This window comes from Aspergillus nidulans, chromosome VIII (assembly GCF_000011425.1).
Source record: "Aspergillus nidulans FGSC A4 chromosome VIII".
NCBI classification, from domain to species: Eukaryota; Fungi; Ascomycota; class Eurotiomycetes; order Eurotiales; family Aspergillaceae; genus Aspergillus; species Aspergillus nidulans.
The window spans coordinates 583,542-600,860 of NC_066264.1; the positions used below are offsets into that span (position 1 = coordinate 583,542).

Genomic DNA, 17,319 nt, shown 5'->3' on the forward strand with positions numbered 1-17,319 from the left:
CGTCTTTTCATCGTCTTCGATATAAACTACCTCGTGGTCCTTATTCTATTTCGCTCCAGCTTAGCACAGCCGCTTTCACGTACACAAGTCTAGTCCTAGACCTCCTCCTTCATCCGGACATTCGCTCATCTTTACTCTCCACTGTCTCGCCCGAAAATTGGTGTGGTGGTGCCATTTATCTGGATTACCATCATGACCACCGAGTGGTCTCTTGACTTTTGTCTGGTCTGTGACCGTCAGACTTTGGGGGCACCATACTGTTCCCAGTCGTGTAGGCTGGCCGAACTCGATGTCTCGCACGAGACGGCACCTTCTTATACACTAGACTCAAGAGTGACGTCTAGAAAAAGCTCTAGTCCGACAGGACGTGCCGCCATAACCAAGTCGGCTCCTGATACGACTCAAACCTCATCTTGGAACTCCTACCGACCACATTATCAAAAGACATTGTCGCCTTCATCGTCTCAAACCTCGTTGTCTTCCCTTCGGAGCAATTTATCACAAACATCTCCAATATCGTCGCAGTCTCAGACTGAATTACGTGACTATGCGAGCTGCTTTGACCATGTTCGCGACCTAAAGAGACGCCTAACCTCATAATACTTCAGAATAGCGATGCCACACAATATCTTGGTCAACAACTGACTATTCGTGTTACCGAACGCCAGCGTACCTCTTCCAACCTGCTCCTCTAGACCGCTATTTTCGCTCTATATTTTACAACATTGCAATATACCCATCGTCCCGGTAAAACCTCGCTATGCTCCCGTGCGGATGCAACCTACCCCGCTACTGTTCATCCCAAAATTGCGTCTGATGATTGAACGCTGCAATGATCAAACTGTGCTTATGGAAGAGAACACAAAAGAAGATCACGGGGAAAGATGGGAGGAGCTTAATCTTGGTTGCCGGCGATGTGGGAGCTGGCGTATGGTTTCATTGCATTTCCGGCGACATATCTGACACTGCATCTAACGCCTTTTTCTTTGACTGTTATGTTTCTCCTCTTTCTTCCTCTCTCTCTCTCTCTTTTTATTTTTATTTTTTATTTTTTTTTTTTTTTTTGTGTTGGCTAAAGCCCGGTATATTGGATTTGCTTTGGTGCTTGGCACGGACGGAATGGTGTTAAGGGTTCTTTACTGTATAATATGATAACAAAGCAATTATGACAATGATTATTATGTCCTAAACATACTCGCGTATCGTACTCGCGTATCAACTCGCTTATCAACTGTAAAACTCTCCAGTGTCAACGCCATAACCTGGGCTAGCTTCACAGGTAATATCGCCTTAGGCATAGGGCGCAAATTCGGCGCGGCGATCATAAGTATTGCCTCAGTGTTTCACGAGGAAGAATAGTGAGAGCTTGAGTCATTCCATTTTACTGCTTTTCATTCCTTATACAAGACTGATCTCAGCGCGAAGGCTACTAACATCAAATCTCCAGGAAAAAGAGGTTAGAAAGCCTCAATGAAATCAACTCAAGGCTTCAACAAGCGACACCTCATTCTTTGGAACAAACCTGACCTTGTACTTTTTCGGTATCGCCACCAGGCTCGTCGGGTCAGAGTTTCCCTTCAGAGGATGCCACTCTATCTTCTCCTCAGTAGGCTCAATACGGAAGCTATTCAGAGTACGTATGAAGACAAGGTACAGCTCACGGTTGGCGAGGAGTGAGCCAGCGCACATGCGGTAGCCCATCCCGTAAGTGAACATGGGCGCATCGGGTTGCTCGAACCAGCGCTCTGGTCTGAATTCATCCGGATCACTCCATACTTCGGGGTCTATTATCCAAAGTGTGAGTACAGATATGACGTCTACGGCTTGCGTGATGAATGGGATCAAATTATGGAACAGATAGTGACGTACCCATGTTGCAGGCCCAAGCATTCAGGAAGAATACAGTTCCTTTAGGAATTACCTTACCATCGTAAGTAATATCCCTAATTGACGTGCGCGGCAGGGCCAGACGAAGCACAGTGTAATATCTGTAGTGGCGTCTCAGTTAAGGATACCGACACAAATACGAAGGCAAAGTGAGAGAGAATACTAACCTGAGACACTCACGGACCAGAGCGGCGACATAAGCGCATTTTTGATCGTCTGCAGGGTCACACAGCGGTTGGCCTTCGCTGTACATTTCCTGAATAGCTTTCGCTGCTTTGTCTTGGATGTCGGGACGCTGAGCAAGAAGAGAGATACTCCAAGCCACGAGAGTTGTGACGGTATCAAGACCGCCAGAAAGCATGGTTAAACTAATAGAGGTGAGCTCCTCAGAGTTTAACTTGGCCTCCTTGTCAAGGATTACGTTGGCCTGGATGCAAGGTTTGTGGGTGCCCTTCTCCATTCGATCGTCAAGGTCCCGGTTGAGTGAACTGAGGTACTTGTCACGCCTGTCTCTCATCTCCTTCGCCTTGTGAGAGTTGCTGCTAAACGGGTTGAGACGCAGGATCGGAATATAATCCTGTAGATTACCCGTAGTACTTCTGAATTTGCTGATTTTATCCTCGACTTCGGTGATCTCGTCAAAAAGTTCTTCTTCCTGGGATGCTACACGTACTCCCCAGTTCAGAGTAAGGGCAAGACTCAGGCTGAGACGCTGAATCATAGCCATGGGATCCACTGGTGTCTTCCCACCATTCCCATACTTGAAAAGCTCCGCTACAAACGCTTTGGACTCGACGTCCAGATGATGCACGTAAGACTCGACGGAGGGCCGATTGAGAGCCGATGCTGCGCCCTTTCTGCGCCTCTTCAGCGATTCACTGTAGGGAGAAGTACCAATTGTTGTACCAGCTGTGTTCGAGACAATCTGTAGTAATATGTCAGCAGCCAGTCAAGCATTGAATCGAGAAGAAACTAGCAGGATTATTCTGAACACACTTTATGGAAAGTATAGAACTCAGGCCTGGAGCTTAGAGCCTGTGCGTTTTGCCCGAAAAGGACTTTCGCAGCTGCGGCAGAGTTGACCACTAAGACAGGGATATTTCCTAGCTGGATTTGATAGACGGGTCCATATATCTTGGACCAGATGCGATATTGTTCGGCTGCGTCCTTTCGAATTTGCGCCAGATTACCTATCAAAGGCAGTCCACGAGGCCCTTTGAAGCCGGGAATGCGAGCTGAAGCCCGAATGAACTCATTGATGACGACGTAGAGCAGAGGTACCGCGAAAGCAACTGCAGTCAAGAATTGCAGGGGATGTTCGACGGCTCTGTTGTTGACAAACAACAACGCTTCGGCGATGGCCATACTAGCGCAAGTAGCTTCTGTTGTTTGTACCTGAAATGTCTCGTTTGTATCTGGTGTGGCTCGAAGTTGTTAGATTCCTGAGATTCAATAGTGTAACCTGGGCTCTCATATAGTATGGCAACGTCACATCTAGGATTAGATGACTTCGGCAACCTCCACTTCGAGAGGAACTTTTCCGTCTCACAGAGCGCTATAAGCAAGGTTCAGGCGCTTAGATCCACCCCGCATTTTCTGAACGACCTGGGGTAACAGGGTCAAGCTTTGCAGATGCGTGGTTGTTGATTCGCTACGGCGAGCTCTCGTGTTGGGAGCAACCGAGACCATTCCGCACCCGGAACAATTCCGCCTAACAACACCGGCATAATTCCATATCTCCTGTTTTGGTGTCCCGTGCATCAGACATTTAGAGTCCTTCTTGGAGCCCATCCTCTAACGGCGGATTGTTCATCTTCCATTGTGGAGCTTTCCAGAAGAATTTTGACCGACGAAATGTTGCCCGAGGCAGGTGCTCGCTGTGAGGTAAGTGAGGATTTTTGAAGCAAACAATTCCCCAGACTTGCATTGACGAGAAAAACCACTTCGTCGACTCTGTAGCCCAAGTTAGTGAGAGCGCGGGCAGATTTATAGCATCAATCATGAAGTTAGATTGGCACGGATACGGGATGGACATATCATTACCTATGTACCCAGCCGAAGAACAATGCTCACGTCCGAATCGGATAGACATGACAACTCCCGATCCCGAACCAGTCATTAGGAAGAATGGGTATGTGTGTTTCTGTTTCACTGGAAGCAAGACAACACATGCGCGCTTGTCCTGAGATCACCGTAGGAACTCGGGATGGCAGCCGATGGTTAGAATAAATGCGTCACAGAAGGTCCCACGTTGGAGTCTCCCATTGAAGAATAGGAATATTGATACTCAGCCAGTTGATTATCGGCATCTTGCCGAGTGCATGACCCTGGCTTCGGGAGATGCTCCGTGCCCGTTTATGAAAAGTTGTACTCTTGAGTAAACACAAAGGATCAATAGAAGTCAAACACTGTAAGGCATGAATAATTACTCCGCGGCTGATAACATCATAGCTTCCAAGATTATAGTCAGTGGGTCGAGCCCCAATAAATCAGGTCCAAATGCACGCTTGGCAGATCTTTGCAGTCGCTCAGTCCAGAATCGCCGGTGAGCCTAGGTGAAGACCCTGACGAAGGAAGATACCTCGACACACCTGCCTATTTCAAAAGCTCAGGTTGGTCACGGGATGGACTGTCTCCCGATTCTGACGGGTTCTTTTAATCCCGATCGTCTGGCTGTTCCTGGATGCTGGCCAGCCTGGCCTCTGGAATCTGGCCTCTGGCGCCAAAAAAATCCTTTGCTGGTCACATGGAGGCCCGGTTCTATGCCTGCTGTCTGCCGAGCGGCTTATTGGTGGGACAACCTGGATTTACGCCGCGAAGCCGTCATCGCTCCACTTGCAATTGTGCTCCAATGGTCGCATGTGCTGGACCTGCTAGAACTTGGCAGTCTGAAGGGGGTCAACCGGATACCATTCACGCGGCGCACTGCTGAGGAAACGTCATGACGCAGTATAAGAGAATGGAAGGTTACCCGGTCATTTCCACCATGACGGCCTTTGTCCACGTCCTCATATCCTCCTTGGATTCCTTTTTAGACATCACCTCTCTCTACTTCTCTTTCTCATCATTATACCCTACTCACTCTTATCCCTCTCATTTCCCCCTCTCATTTCCCCTTCTCTTTCGTCTATCTTGAACAGCCTCGTTCGTGATAGGTATGGGCAACCCCAACTAAATCCTTCGTCGCATTCTCCCTTCCAATTGCTTGTCTTGCCTCAATTCTTACAGCGAACGTTATCAAGTCTGACTTCTTTCGTTATTATCCAGATTCTCTAGATATTACTTGCGCGCATAAAACATTCTTCGAGATACTGATTGCGCAACCGTTCTCATCGCCTCGGCGACAGTCCAACGTCAGCTGCTAGCAAATACGTTTGAATTGTCGACCTTGATCTCACACATCTTGCAGAATGGCATCTCGTAATACTCGCAGGATACTGCGACCTCTCCTCTACGGTACTGCCGCAGTCACAACCGTGGGTGCAGGTGCCCTCTATTTCTCGATCCGTCCCCGTAACATTCCTGGTCTCGAAGCGCCGGCTGTTCCACCACCCGGTTATCATGAAGGCAAACTTGTGCCTCCCAGCTTTCCTAAAATCAAATCGCGCCTTGAGCAAATCGAGGATCTCAAACGCAGTTCTTCAGGTGACGATGCGGATGTGTATGACCTTCTCGTGATTGGCGGAGGCGCTACAGGGTCAGGAATTGCACTCGATGCGGCGACACGTGGATTAAAGGTAGCAGTGGTCGAAAGAGACGACTTCAGTGCTGGGACAAGTAGCAAGAGTACCAAACTTGTTCATGGCGGCGTGCGTTACCTGGAAAAGGCTGTTTGGGAGTTGGACTACAATCAGTCAGTATACCTGCGTTGTTTCGATGGGTCCGACCAAGACTGACATTCTTGAATTGTATTTCAGGTATAAACTGGTGAAAGAAGCTCTAAGGGAGCGAAAGTACTTTTTGAACACCGCCCCTCATCTTTCCAGCTGGCTCCCGATCATGGTACCAGTCCAAAAGTGGTGGCAGATTCCCTACTTCTGGGCCGGTACGAAATGCTATGATTGGCTAGCTGGCTCTGAAGGAATTGAGAGCTCCTACTTCTTGCCAAAGAGTAAAGCCATTGAGGCATTCCCCATGCTCCGAAAGGATAACGTTCTCGGTGCTATGGTTTACTACGGTATGTGTTTTATGACCCCTGAGAAATTGAAATGGAGGCGCTAATATTGTAGATGGTGCTCACAACGACTCTCGAATGAATGTTTCGCTCGCAATGACGGCTGCGCTATATGGTAGCACTGTTGTCAACCATATGGAAGTCACAGGCCTCACCAAGGATGCGTCGGGAAGATTGAACGGCGCTCGGCTTAGGGACTGCATTCCCGAACGGGACGGCCAAGGAGCAGAGGAGATCTCCATTAGGGCGAAGGGTATCATCAACGCTACCGGTCCATTCACTGATTCCATCAGGAAGATGGACGATCCCAATACTAAGGAGATTGTCGCACCTAGCTCTGGTGTCCACGTTATTCTGCCTGGTTACTACAGTCCTTCAAACATGGGCCTCATCGATCCGTCCACGTCTGACGGCCGTGTTATTTTCTTCCTTCCCTGGCAAGGAAACACGATAGCTGGTACTACAGATGCCCCCACAGAGATCACGCGCCAACCTCAGCCGTCTGAGAAGGATATCGACTGGATCCTCAAGGAAATCAGAGGTTATCTGGCGCCCGACATCAACGTTGGCCGATCCGATGTTCTTGCTGCCTGGGCCGGAATTAGACCTCTGGTGCGCGACCCTAAGGTGAAGAGTTCTGAAGCTCTTGTCCGCAACCACCTCATCACTGTTTCTTCCTCGGGGCTGTTGACTTGCGCTGGAGGAAAGTGGACGACTTACCGCCAGATGGCTGAAGAAGCAGTTGATGAGGCCATCAAAGAATTCAATCTCAAGCCCTGTGAATTGCACGATGTCCCCGATATCAGTGGCGTTGGCGGACGCGGTTTGGTTGCCGACAATGCTTCGCTCGATGGCTCATGCCAAACTCACCAGGTTCGCCTGATCGGAGCTCATGGCTGGTCCAAGACTCTGTTCATCAATCTCATTCAACATTACGGCCTTGAGACAGACGTGGCTCGGCACTTAACCACGTCGTACGGAGACCGAGCATGGCAAGTGGCAGCACTGTCTTCTCCCACACAGACACGCTTCCCTGTCCGCGGACAGCGCATTTCAGCCCTCTACCCTTTCATTGATGGCGAGGTCCGCTTTGCCGTTCGCCACGAATACGCACAGACTGCAGTCGATGTCATCGCCCGAAGAACCCGCTTGGCATTCCTTAACGCCCAAGCTGCCCTCGAAGCACTCCCTACAGTGATCGACTTGATGGGCGAGGAACTTCATTGGGATAAGAACAGGAAAGAAGTCGAGTGGAAGGACAGTGTGCAATTTTTGGCTTCAATGGGATTGGCCCCAGACCTCCTCAACGTGACTAGGGATCAAGTAGAGAATGGTAAAGTTCAACAGCTGCTTGCTAGTGAGAGAGGCGCATTCACGCGAACTGGTGAGTACCAACTGGATATTTTTGGCAGGTATCGATACTAATATCCTTCGCAGAGCCCCCTGCAGACGTACTCGCAAAAACACATAATCCAGTAATGGGTAGCGAGGCCGGTGCTAACAAATAGACGTTAACGACATCCAAACCATCTTTGTTATTATAGACAATAATAGAAAATGTATTTTATTCCAACATCCAGACCGGGACAGATTGGCTGCAGTGTACTGCGGTTTATCCTTGGGTAGCAAGGGGCTTGCCTCTTTCTGGACACGCTCCAGCTTTTCGTATGCTTGAAACGCATAAAGCGTCCGACATGGTTAGACTCGCCATGATTTATGAGAACAAGAATAAATTCAAATCTATGTAAATGTACTGGCTAATACGGTAGATTTGAGGTGGAATGTCCGTTTTATTCCAAATTTGGGAATCGTTCGATAGAGTCAAGAGTGATATGACGTCGTCTCTTCAAGGCTCGCCCTACGTAGCAGCACGTCCACAGCTCAGGAAATGCTGACATTCGGCCCTCGAGCCTGTAAATGGAGTAGGAAGTACAGACTAAATAGTGGCTACTCGCATATTGCCAACCATTCAGGTATATTGTCGTTTTGCTTATTATCTGATACGTCTACTTCAGCCACAGAAGAAGCTGTGGGTTGATGCTCTGAAACATCCCTGACATGGTGCTTTTCTGAATCAGCTCCTTTTAGGACATATCATCAAAAGAAGAAAACTTTTGTAGCTTGTAATAAAGGGGGTATTATCTGGGCATAATGAATATTAAACAATGTCCTGCATGCATGAAACTTATTTGAACTGGGATATGTAGGGTTGGAAACTAATAGCAATGGCAAAGGATACTTTTTTGTAGTAACCGAGAGGGGAAAGAGAGAATGCAATAGAATAAAGAAACCAAAACTCCATCCACTATATATAATGGATCCGCTGCTGTGCCAGAGACGCCTAAGAATCCTAACCAAACTGAGAAGGCTGAATTCCCCAAACCCGTAGAAGTACGATTACTCGATAGTAGATGCGCAGTAAATTAGATGAGACTACCAGAGTCTGTCCAATGGCGATGCTACAAGGAAGTTCCAGCAAACTCTTTCGCTCTCCAAGTAAAGGCTTTGCTGATAAAGAGAGTCAAGTGCCCCCAAGGAACCGGCGTTCAGGAACGCAACCTTTAGGTATGAGGTTGTGCCGGCCACCAGCCAGATGTTGACGGCCGAGGCGAGAAGAGTGCTAGATATTTGCGACAGCTGAAAGATCGTGTTATGATTTGGCCGTTCCAGATCCTGAAGGTCCTTCTGAATAGTTGTCCCAAAACCGCGCAACCGCTTTCCGGGCGATTTCTTTGTTTTTCGGGGTCTTCTCGTAGTATTGTCGGTAATAGTTGAACAATGCGAATTCATGTCGATTCAGCAAGTAGTTCGGATTGCCTTCAACTTTCCGCCATATTGAGTCGCGGGCTGACGCTAGAATCTCTCCATCTCGACCTTCAAGGGCACCTTTTTCGCCATTCCTGGCAGCATTCAAAGCCCTCATATAAGGAGGTTCGTTATCGGAAGACGTTGAATTGGCCATTTAGAGTAAGGTATAGTAGGCCTGCAATATTTGGAAAGCGCTGGGATTGACTCGATGACCACGGTTATGACACAGCTAGACGAGAAGATAGTGACTCAAGGATTTCTGTAGTAGTAAAGTAGGAGATCTTGAGGTAGAGAGAGAGAAGAAAGAAGAAGAGTGATCGATGAGGATCCTGGTGGGCATGGTTCTTTGCAGGCCCCGGACCTTGCCAAATTAATGCACTGAAAGGTGGAGCAGGGGTGGTGTGGGCAAATCGTGGATCGAGTCTCTCGTTACAGGAGCACAGCGGCATGAAAGAGAGAGGGAGAAAAAAAAAAAAAAATAAGACATCAACTGCTTGCGGGGATTGACGAAGGCTTCTGCAATTTTTTCTTGCGGCTTGCTGCTCGAATATGGGTCCGCGCATCGTTAAATCATGCAAATGCAGGAACTGCTGCCTCACGAAGGGAATCGAGGGCGAACCGTTATGGTATATTGACATTCAACTCCATATCTATTTTGTTTTTTTGACCAGAATGGAGATGTCGGGAAATAACAGGGCTAGGAGCAACCTCCAGAACGGTAACCTGAGCCTCTGCCAGACTGTGACTGGCCATGTGGCGGGTGGGGTTGCGTACGGGCTCACCCGCTGTAGCAGCGCCTCGTAAGGTCCTTAATAAGGCCAAGTATCATCCTTGGCGTAACGGTTTTGCATGTGTTTGGGAGATCCAATTCGGTGTTTGAGCCGTTCTGGGCCCATTGGCTTGAAACCGGTTAAGACGAGCTATCGATCATGATGTTGTCTGACCAGCCAATCTTATGATTATTTTATCGTTATTATTGATATTATTGTGCATGTCGGCACGTAGTACGACATACCTCCGGTTGCAGCACTAATGCTTGATTGTCCAAACCTTGCGAAGCTCTTGGATAGGTCGAATAATCCCTCTTTAGAAGGATCAGGAATCCGCTAGGGAAGTATAAACGAACCAGACAAAGTGTATTTCCCTCAGCTGACGAGGGACGCGGACAAACTCCCTTATCCATCTTCAAGTGGAGCGACAGGGGAGCTCAAATCGCTTTCTCGGAGTCACGGCCAAATGACTCGCATGAGCAAAGCAGCTTTTCAGCCTATCATGTGCTCGCCCAACTGCGAAACTCCAATTGGGTATCGGTCAACTGTTGCTGCGGTTGTCACACTGTGTTCAGACCGATTTATGCATAATGTGTAGTGGTGCATCAGGCGTCTTGCACTTCGTACGGACTGCTCCGTATTGAAAGCAGTATCGCATTACTTGGACGGCAGCCCTGTTCGGTAAGGTCGGCGATTTCGAGGTGCAGATTCGGTTCTCGGTAGCCGTACTTCTGATGGTCGCCAAAGTACGCTGTTCGATGCGTTGGGCCTTCCCGAATGTCTCCGCAAGGCGGTACCGTACAGCCCACTGGTCTACGTCCCCTTTGCTGTCATATCTATTGACATTGCTATATTCTCATCAGAGCTCTGGCGGGTGAGCGATGATGTACGTTTGAACTTATCATAAACACAAACTGATATCAGCTCTTCCATATATATTGTCAGAACTAATTTTATTGGAGAGCCCTAGAGTCGTATCCCGTAGATGCCCTCGGGAGCCGAGGTTTCAACACCAAGCAAGGGTGAGCAACCTCCGAAGCCGTTGATGTCATGAATCAGAATTCGACGATCTGAGAAGCCAGCCAATAGATCAACCTGTGGAGGGAGAAATACAAAGTACTATCCACGGCATCTTAACATCCAAGAATGCGGTAGCTTTTCGCTAGGTAGGTACTTCTGTAGTCGCAGAAAGACTACGCACGTATTTGTCGACGGCGAGTGGCGTTTTCCCTCTCCGAGGCTGCATTTAATATGTTTTCCAATGAATTGGAATGACGAGCAGCAGTCACCGCACTATTCCATCGTGGTTGATGCTATGTCTCTATCTCCTGAACTTGGGCCGCTCAGCAAAATCAGGCCTTCTCTTTTTATGCTCATACTCCCAACAAGTATCGTGATGCTCAATCAAATAACAGCACGGTTACCACCAAGCTCGGCCAAATCCAACCGTCGATAGTCTACTGGCTCTTAAGCCGTTATGACCAACCTAATCTTATTTAAAGTAAAAGATAGTTATCTACAATGTGTTGGACCATGGTTACTCAACCCACGAGACGAAACTGGTGCGGAGTACAGTCAGCAGAGGTTCTGGCAGCATGAGTATCCAATCGCGCGCTAGTGATGTTGACAGCTCTGGCCGCCCGGCCCGATGCATCCAGTACATAGCACTACACCTCACCCGCCACAGAGCTCTCCTTTGAAGAAAGATACTTAAAATGCCTGAGGGTATGTTGTTGCATAGATGATATTATTGTCTCGCTTTTTTTCGCAGCCATGCTCCTTCTAACTAACGTTCCCGCCAGGGGGAAAATCCAAGAACAAGAACAAGGCTCGCCAACCCGACGCCGCCGATGTGAATACTTCGGATGATAATAGGAGTGGTCTATCGGGAGCGAATGTAATAATGCGATATAAATGGCTTCTCTTACTCGATGCTAAATATGAGTGCTAGGACGTACAGCCAGACACGACGGACAGTCACACGCCCGAGGAGACTACAAATGGGAAAGAGATTGATGCCAATTCGACTGACCATGGACACGCCGATATTGAATCCGACGATTCCAGAGCAAAGTCGCCGATTTTGGAAGCTCTCCGATCCAAGGACCGCTTTGACGCCCTTGTAAGAGACCGAGATTCGTTGCGCGCCGAGGTGACCGATATGCGGAAGTCCTTGGAAGAGATACAATCGAAGCACCGTACAGATATGCAGGCTTTACAGAGCAAACTGGATGATGCCGAGAGTAAAAAGGAGCACGCGGAGTCTCAGTACCGTGGCTTACTCGAAAGGGTGAATACCATTAAAGCGCAGCTTGGCGAGCGTCTCAAGGAAGATGCTGTACGTATACTGCTGGACCGAATCCTTGATACTTGCGCTAATATAACATAGGAGGAGATTTCCCAGGCGAGGTCGAGGATAGAGGAATTGGAGGAACAGAATTCAAGCACGAAAGAAGAATATGAGGCTAAGATCTCGGAGCTGTCGGAGGAAAACCAGCGCATGGCTAAAGAGCTTTCGGAACTACGCGAACGAACGAACCTCTCGCAACAAAACTGGCTTAGGGAAAAAGATGACCTTTTAGAGCAGGAGTCGTACCTCCAGTCTGAATTCGAGCAAGCAAAGGAGGCTATGCATAATTGGGAAGTGCTCGCCATGGAGGAACGTTCGATCAGAGAGAATCTTGGGGAAAAGGTTATAGACCTAGAGGAACAGTTGACTACTCTGAAGGACGCGTATGAAAGAACTTCTGCTGAGCGAGATTCTCAAGCAGCGGCTGTGGATGGGTTACAGCGCGCTCTTCAAGAAATCCAGGCCGGTGGGTGCTTAACCGTCATAGTCCGCGAGTCTATAAACCGCTAATCTGTTGCAGCACGAAAACAAGAGCTTCGTGAACTAGTCGAAAGCTCTGATGCTCAGCTCGAGGGACTAAAGCAGTCACTTAATGAGGCCAAATCGAAAGAGTCAGAGGCAATGAAGTCTCTACAAGACCTCCAACAAGAGCTTGAGAGGGTCCGGCCATTCGAAAAAGAAGTCAGGGAGAAGAACCTCCTGATCGGCAAACTCCGACACGAAGCTGTCACTCTGAATGACCACTTGACAAAAGCGCTGCGGTTCCTCAAGAAGGGGAAGCCCGAAGATAATGTTGACCGGTGAGCATGAATATTTGAATTACCTCTTGTGTTAGTATTTTGCTGTCAAATCTAATGGTGCACGAACAGGCATATTGTCACAAATCATTTACTCCACTTCCTGGCGCTTGACCGGTCGGATCCAAAAAAGTTTCAGATTCTACAACTCATCGCGGCGTTGTTGGGGTGGTCAGATGGTATGCCCCACCAAGCTTTAAACAAGAGCGACATTGACATCGTTCAGAACAGCGTGAGCAGGCAGGGTTGGCTCGTCCAGGAGCGTCTGGAGCCTCGGCTAGGCTCCGGGTTCCTGGCTCACCCATGCATCGTACGCCTAGTACGCCAAGTTTAGCGACTGAATTTCGGGATAATGGGGCAGCAAGCAAGGAATCACTTGCAGAATTGTGGTCCAATTTTCTCGAACAAGAATCACAAGCCTCTTCCCATGATAATAGTCCATTGACGAAGTGAAGCTGGAGATATACAGCAACTCCTACCATGTCCCTTCAACGAACTTAGACAACATCATAATATAACAACACCCATAGCTCCCATTGGTTGTACGAACATCCACGCTTTTCCTTATCTGTGCTGAAAGCGGTCAGATTCACTTACCGCCTCAATCAACTTAGATATGTGCAAAAGAAGTCATAGCAGAACCGCAACGTCTCTTTAATATACCAGTATATGCATACCTTTTCGAAAATTTGTGGAACATTGTCAGCACCTGTCAAGCGCCCAGCAATCTTATTCCACTTCCAAAGATATACAATGGCTACTAGTGCAGGTAATCTCAGGACCCTATCTTCATTTCCTTCAATTTACAAACATCCATATTAATATGAACGGACAATCTAGTACAAAAATTCCGCCCCGTAGTAGTGTCGGGTCCCTCTGGAACTGGCAAATCAACCCTACTCAAGAGGCTTTTCGCCGAGTATCCCGACACCTTCGGATTCTCTGTTTCTCGTCTGTAAACCCCGCTTTCGCCCAATAACTGGAGTTCTCATGAAGGCAGCGTTTCTGACATACTGTCAGACACGACTAGAGCCCCTCGGCCTGGCGAGCAACATGGCCGTGAGTACTATTTCACGACAAAGGAGGACTTCCTCGACCTAGTGAGCAAAAATGGCTTTATCGAGCATGCCCAGTTTGGCGGCAACTATTACGGGACAAGTGTGCAGGCCGTGAAGGATATCGCGGCAAAAGAAAGGATCTGTATCCTAGACATCGAAATGGAGGTTGGTTACTGAAAATCATCCTGCGAAAGCGAAGTTGTGGAGTCTCTCAGTTGGTAGACTAACGCCTGTACTTGATTCCAAATAGGGGGTGAAGCAAGTGAAGAAAACCGATTTAAACGCGAGATTCTTATTTCTTGCGCCGCCATCTGTCGACGAGCTAGAGAGGAGATTGCGTAGCCGCGGCACCGAGACAGAAGAGAGCTTGCAAAAACGGTTGACGCAGGCGAAGAACGAGCTTGAGTATGCAAAGCAACCTGGCGCGCACGATAAGATAATCGTCAACGATGACTTGGAGTCCGCGTACACGGAATTGAAGGACTATATTGTTGATGGTGGGAATTTTGGATCCGAGGCATAGACGGCGTTGAACTCTTCAAGACACAACATCATCGTCACGCTTTTTGTACAATACCTTTCAATGCATGTGCCAGAACCAGCTACCATGTATTGAAAGCGCTAAATGAGACATTCAAGGATATATTTCTTTTAAACCTGAATATTAAGGAAATTAAGTACATGAAATGACGAGATCGACGCTGATGCTCGCATGCTAGTTCTCTTTTCGGGACGCACAAAACGAAATAGTAGGAAATTGAGGTAAACCCAGTCATTCTCCCTTGTAATGGGAAGAGGATAACAATAATTATAACGAAAAAACAACAACCTAGAGTTAAAAAGGGATATCTGTAAGAGCATGCTGATAAGGAAGTGGGTGGTAATACGGAGTCCGGAGGTAGAGTATAGAACGAAGCAAATATTCGCGAGAGCTAAAGTCTTGAGTCGTTCGCCTGCGGAGAGTAGCTGGCCCTAGAAGACTAAGCTTTATTTTAAACGGGTTATTACTCCTCGCCCAGCTAGTAGCCGTTCATCGTGACACGCTGCGAGTTGCGGCTTAGTTCCCTGTCAGCGGAGGGACTAATCGGCCGGCTGCCGCTAGTGTGACCGCCCGCAGCGCTGCTCTCCTTCAATGCCAGAAGCTGCTTGGCACGGAAGGTCTCGTAATGGATCTGGCTTGTCGTTTCGATAAGATCTTGAAGATGGGTACGGGTAAGGAAGTTCCGCAGTGAAACAAATTCGCAGTGGCTCTCATCCTCCACATTGATGACACCCCAGCGGTTTTGACGCCCACGGACAGGTTGGCCGTTCACGACGATAGTCTTCTCACTTCCAACAACGGCAAAAGGAATGATGTCCTAATATCATTAGACCGAGATACCTCAATTAGACGCCAGGGAAATTCATACCTTAATGCGGGCATTTACAGCACGTTCCTCATCGTCAAGCTCATCATTGTCGTACGGGTACATCTTGAGGTTGTGGAAGGCAAACTCCTCCTTAATTCGCTCCTTGAACGCCTGGCGTTCTTCGAGGGTGAGCGAATCGGCTTTGGCGATCACAGGCACGACATTGACAACGTCGGACAGCTTCTTCAGAACGACGATATCAATAGGTTTCAGACTTTTCAGAAGCAAATAAGTAATTAGCTACGTGTACACAACACATGCCGATAGGTCTTCTAAACTCACGCATGGCCGGAGGGCTGGATGAAAAACAGACAGCAGTGAATGCGGGTATCTTGGATGTAGCGGTCACGCTGCGCAGTAAGCTCTTTGCGGAGGTATGCCGAGTGCTGGTCCTTGATATATTTCACAATTGGGTCCCAACTAGTGACATGTTAGCCAGAATGAAGTCAAGAAGCAACAGGTGTAGTCTTATACCATCTGTCATTATTGACTTGGTCACCATATCCGGGAGTGTCCACGATGTTGAGTCTGAGACGGACGCCATTCTCCTCAATGACTGTAGGATCGTTAGAGGATGAAGTTGCTGATGGTACGGAACGTCCACCTACTATGGGAAACAGTTTGAATCTCTGTGGTCGACCGTACGGGTTCGTTAGGGGTCAAGCGACCTTTCGAGTCGATGAGGTGCGAGGCGAAGATAGTGTTAATCAGAGTGGATTTCCCAAGACCTGTCTGTCCTGTTCATGGGCTTAGTATCAAGCACATCGGGCCAGCTGGAAGGAGATAGATGGCTCTTACCAACACACATGACATTGAACTGGAAGCCGCGCTTCAGCAGCTTCCGTTCGATCTGAGACGTGATGCTATCGAAACCGACATGGCTCCGCGGGAAGACAGTAGACGGGGCGGAACTTGTAGTGGCCATGGTGGTGAAGGGGATGAGAAATGTCAAGTAGATAGGTGGTCAATTGAGGGAATTAAATGCAAAAGGTGCAAGAAAGAGGATATAGAAGTGCAGCTCGCAGAGGAAACCTACTTCGGGAAAAAGATCGAGACTTCACCCAAAAAATCGAGCTGGTCTGGTATCGATCGAGAGGGAGAGAGCAGCCATGATAGACCCCTTTAATTGTTGTCACAACTCCAGTCAGGGGGATTCTAATCCTAATTCGGCATAGCGCCTCTCCAGATCCAAACCCAGCAAACCGCAAGTTGTCGGGAAAAGCTTCAATTTGCCAGTTCCTGGTAACCGCTGATGCACGTCAGCTCTCGCACCATCTCAGTTGCCCAATTTGCGCCGAACGCCTCTACGCCTTCCGCAAATTTTTGACAGGATACATAGCCCACCAAAATGGCTCTGCAACTTTCCTCCGCGCGATTCCCTCGAATACTGCCGCGATTTCCGAAATCAGCAAGATTTTTCAGCATGAGTCTCTCCACACAACCTTCAGTTTTATTTTCCGCTGCGCTTCGTCCGGCCGCTTTTACTCTGAACGTACCTGGTATTTTATCGGATTTATGGGAGTTTGTGCTCCGAGCTGTCCCCAAAAAGAAGACATCCCACATGAAGAAGCGACATAGGCAGATGGCTGGCAAGGCTCTGAAGGACGTCAAGAACCTCAACACCTGCCCCTCATGTGGACAAATCAAACGCTCTCATGTTCTATGCCAACACTGCGTTGAGAGTGAGTTTTACATGCTCGTGATGTTGAACTGTCTGACCGATTTTTTGTTTAGATATCAAGAAACAATGGGGTAAAACTCAATTGGCGTGAAGTGCACCCATTCCTTTGAAAACGGGGTGACGATAAATCAAGAAATGTCAAGGTTGAACCCATGACCAGGTTGTATATGTATAGATATCACATGTGTGCGGTGCATGACTTTTCGGCGTTTGGATTAGCAATGGGATTTTGCGATGTACTGATATATGGATCTCGAATGAAGAAGAACATTATGGCCAAGCGGCGAAATATATTGTCGACTGAGCAGCTTTTTAAAATCTCTTACTCAACTCGGTGACCGAATACAATCTGAGTTATATCAAGAGGGCAGCACCACGTCAATTA

At 48.2% G+C, this 17,319-nt stretch overlaps 6 protein-coding genes across 6 annotated transcripts, besides 1 other annotated feature; 4 read left to right on the plus strand and 2 right to left on the minus strand.

Moving 5' to 3' along the window:
* Positions 1-17,319: part of a sequence feature (contig 1.19 575..71437(-1)) that runs on past the window's edge.
* On the minus strand, positions 1,137-3,252 carry ANIA_01397 (protein phacB; the record flags this gene model as incomplete). Its single annotated transcript, XM_653909.1, has 7 exons — positions 1,137-1,139; positions 1,196-1,231; positions 1,435-1,441; positions 1,523-1,784; positions 1,870-1,988; positions 2,055-2,812; positions 2,884-3,252. 7 exons carry the CDS (start codon positions 3,250-3,252, stop codon positions 1,137-1,139), a joined length of 1,554 nt encoding a protein of 517 aa, XP_659001.1.
* On the plus strand, positions 4,906-7,612 carry ANIA_01396 (glycerol-3-phosphate dehydrogenase GUT2). The gene is made up of 6 exons (XM_050613145.1): positions 4,906-5,042; positions 5,155-5,240; positions 5,297-5,740; positions 5,805-6,064; positions 6,117-7,445; positions 7,499-7,612. The coding sequence occupies exons 3-6, from the start codon at positions 5,298-5,300 to the stop codon at positions 7,567-7,569; spliced, it is 2,103 nt and encodes a 700-aa protein (XP_050468983.1). The 5' UTR covers positions 4,906-5,042; positions 5,155-5,240; position 5,297; the 3' UTR covers positions 7,570-7,612.
* On the plus strand, positions 11,355-13,321 carry ANIA_10186 (putative Golgi matrix protein; the record flags this gene model as incomplete). Its single annotated transcript, XM_050613146.1, has 7 exons — positions 11,355-11,364; positions 11,442-11,536; positions 11,591-11,977; positions 12,029-12,455; positions 12,510-12,789; positions 12,859-12,965; positions 13,013-13,321. 7 exons carry the CDS (start codon positions 11,355-11,357, stop codon positions 13,237-13,239), a joined length of 1,533 nt encoding a protein of 510 aa, XP_050468984.1. The 3' UTR covers positions 13,240-13,321.
* ANIA_10188 (guanylate kinase) lies at positions 13,456-15,050 on the plus strand (the record flags this gene model as incomplete). The annotated part of the gene is made up of 4 exons (XM_050613147.1): positions 13,456-13,555; positions 13,627-13,737; positions 13,807-14,009; positions 14,095-15,050. The coding sequence occupies 4 exons, from the start codon at positions 13,456-13,458 to the stop codon at positions 14,365-14,367; spliced, it is 687 nt and encodes a 228-aa protein (XP_050468985.1). The 3' UTR covers positions 14,368-15,050.
* On the minus strand, positions 14,499-16,330 carry aspD (septin CDC10). Its single transcript, XM_653906.2, has 6 exons — positions 16,052-16,330; positions 15,862-15,990; positions 15,728-15,809; positions 15,536-15,673; positions 15,254-15,467; positions 14,499-15,202 (listed from the first exon to the last, which is right to left on the minus strand). The coding sequence occupies exons 1-6, from the start codon at positions 16,176-16,178 to the stop codon at positions 14,864-14,866; spliced, it is 1,029 nt and encodes a 342-aa protein (XP_658998.1). The 5' UTR covers positions 16,179-16,330; the 3' UTR covers positions 14,499-14,863.
* ANIA_01393 (bL32 family ribosomal protein) lies at positions 16,601-17,162 on the plus strand. The gene is made up of 2 exons (XM_653905.2): positions 16,601-16,935; positions 16,988-17,162. Exons 1-2 carry the CDS (start codon positions 16,602-16,604, stop codon positions 17,023-17,025), a joined length of 372 nt encoding a protein of 123 aa, XP_658997.1. The 5' UTR covers position 16,601; the 3' UTR covers positions 17,026-17,162.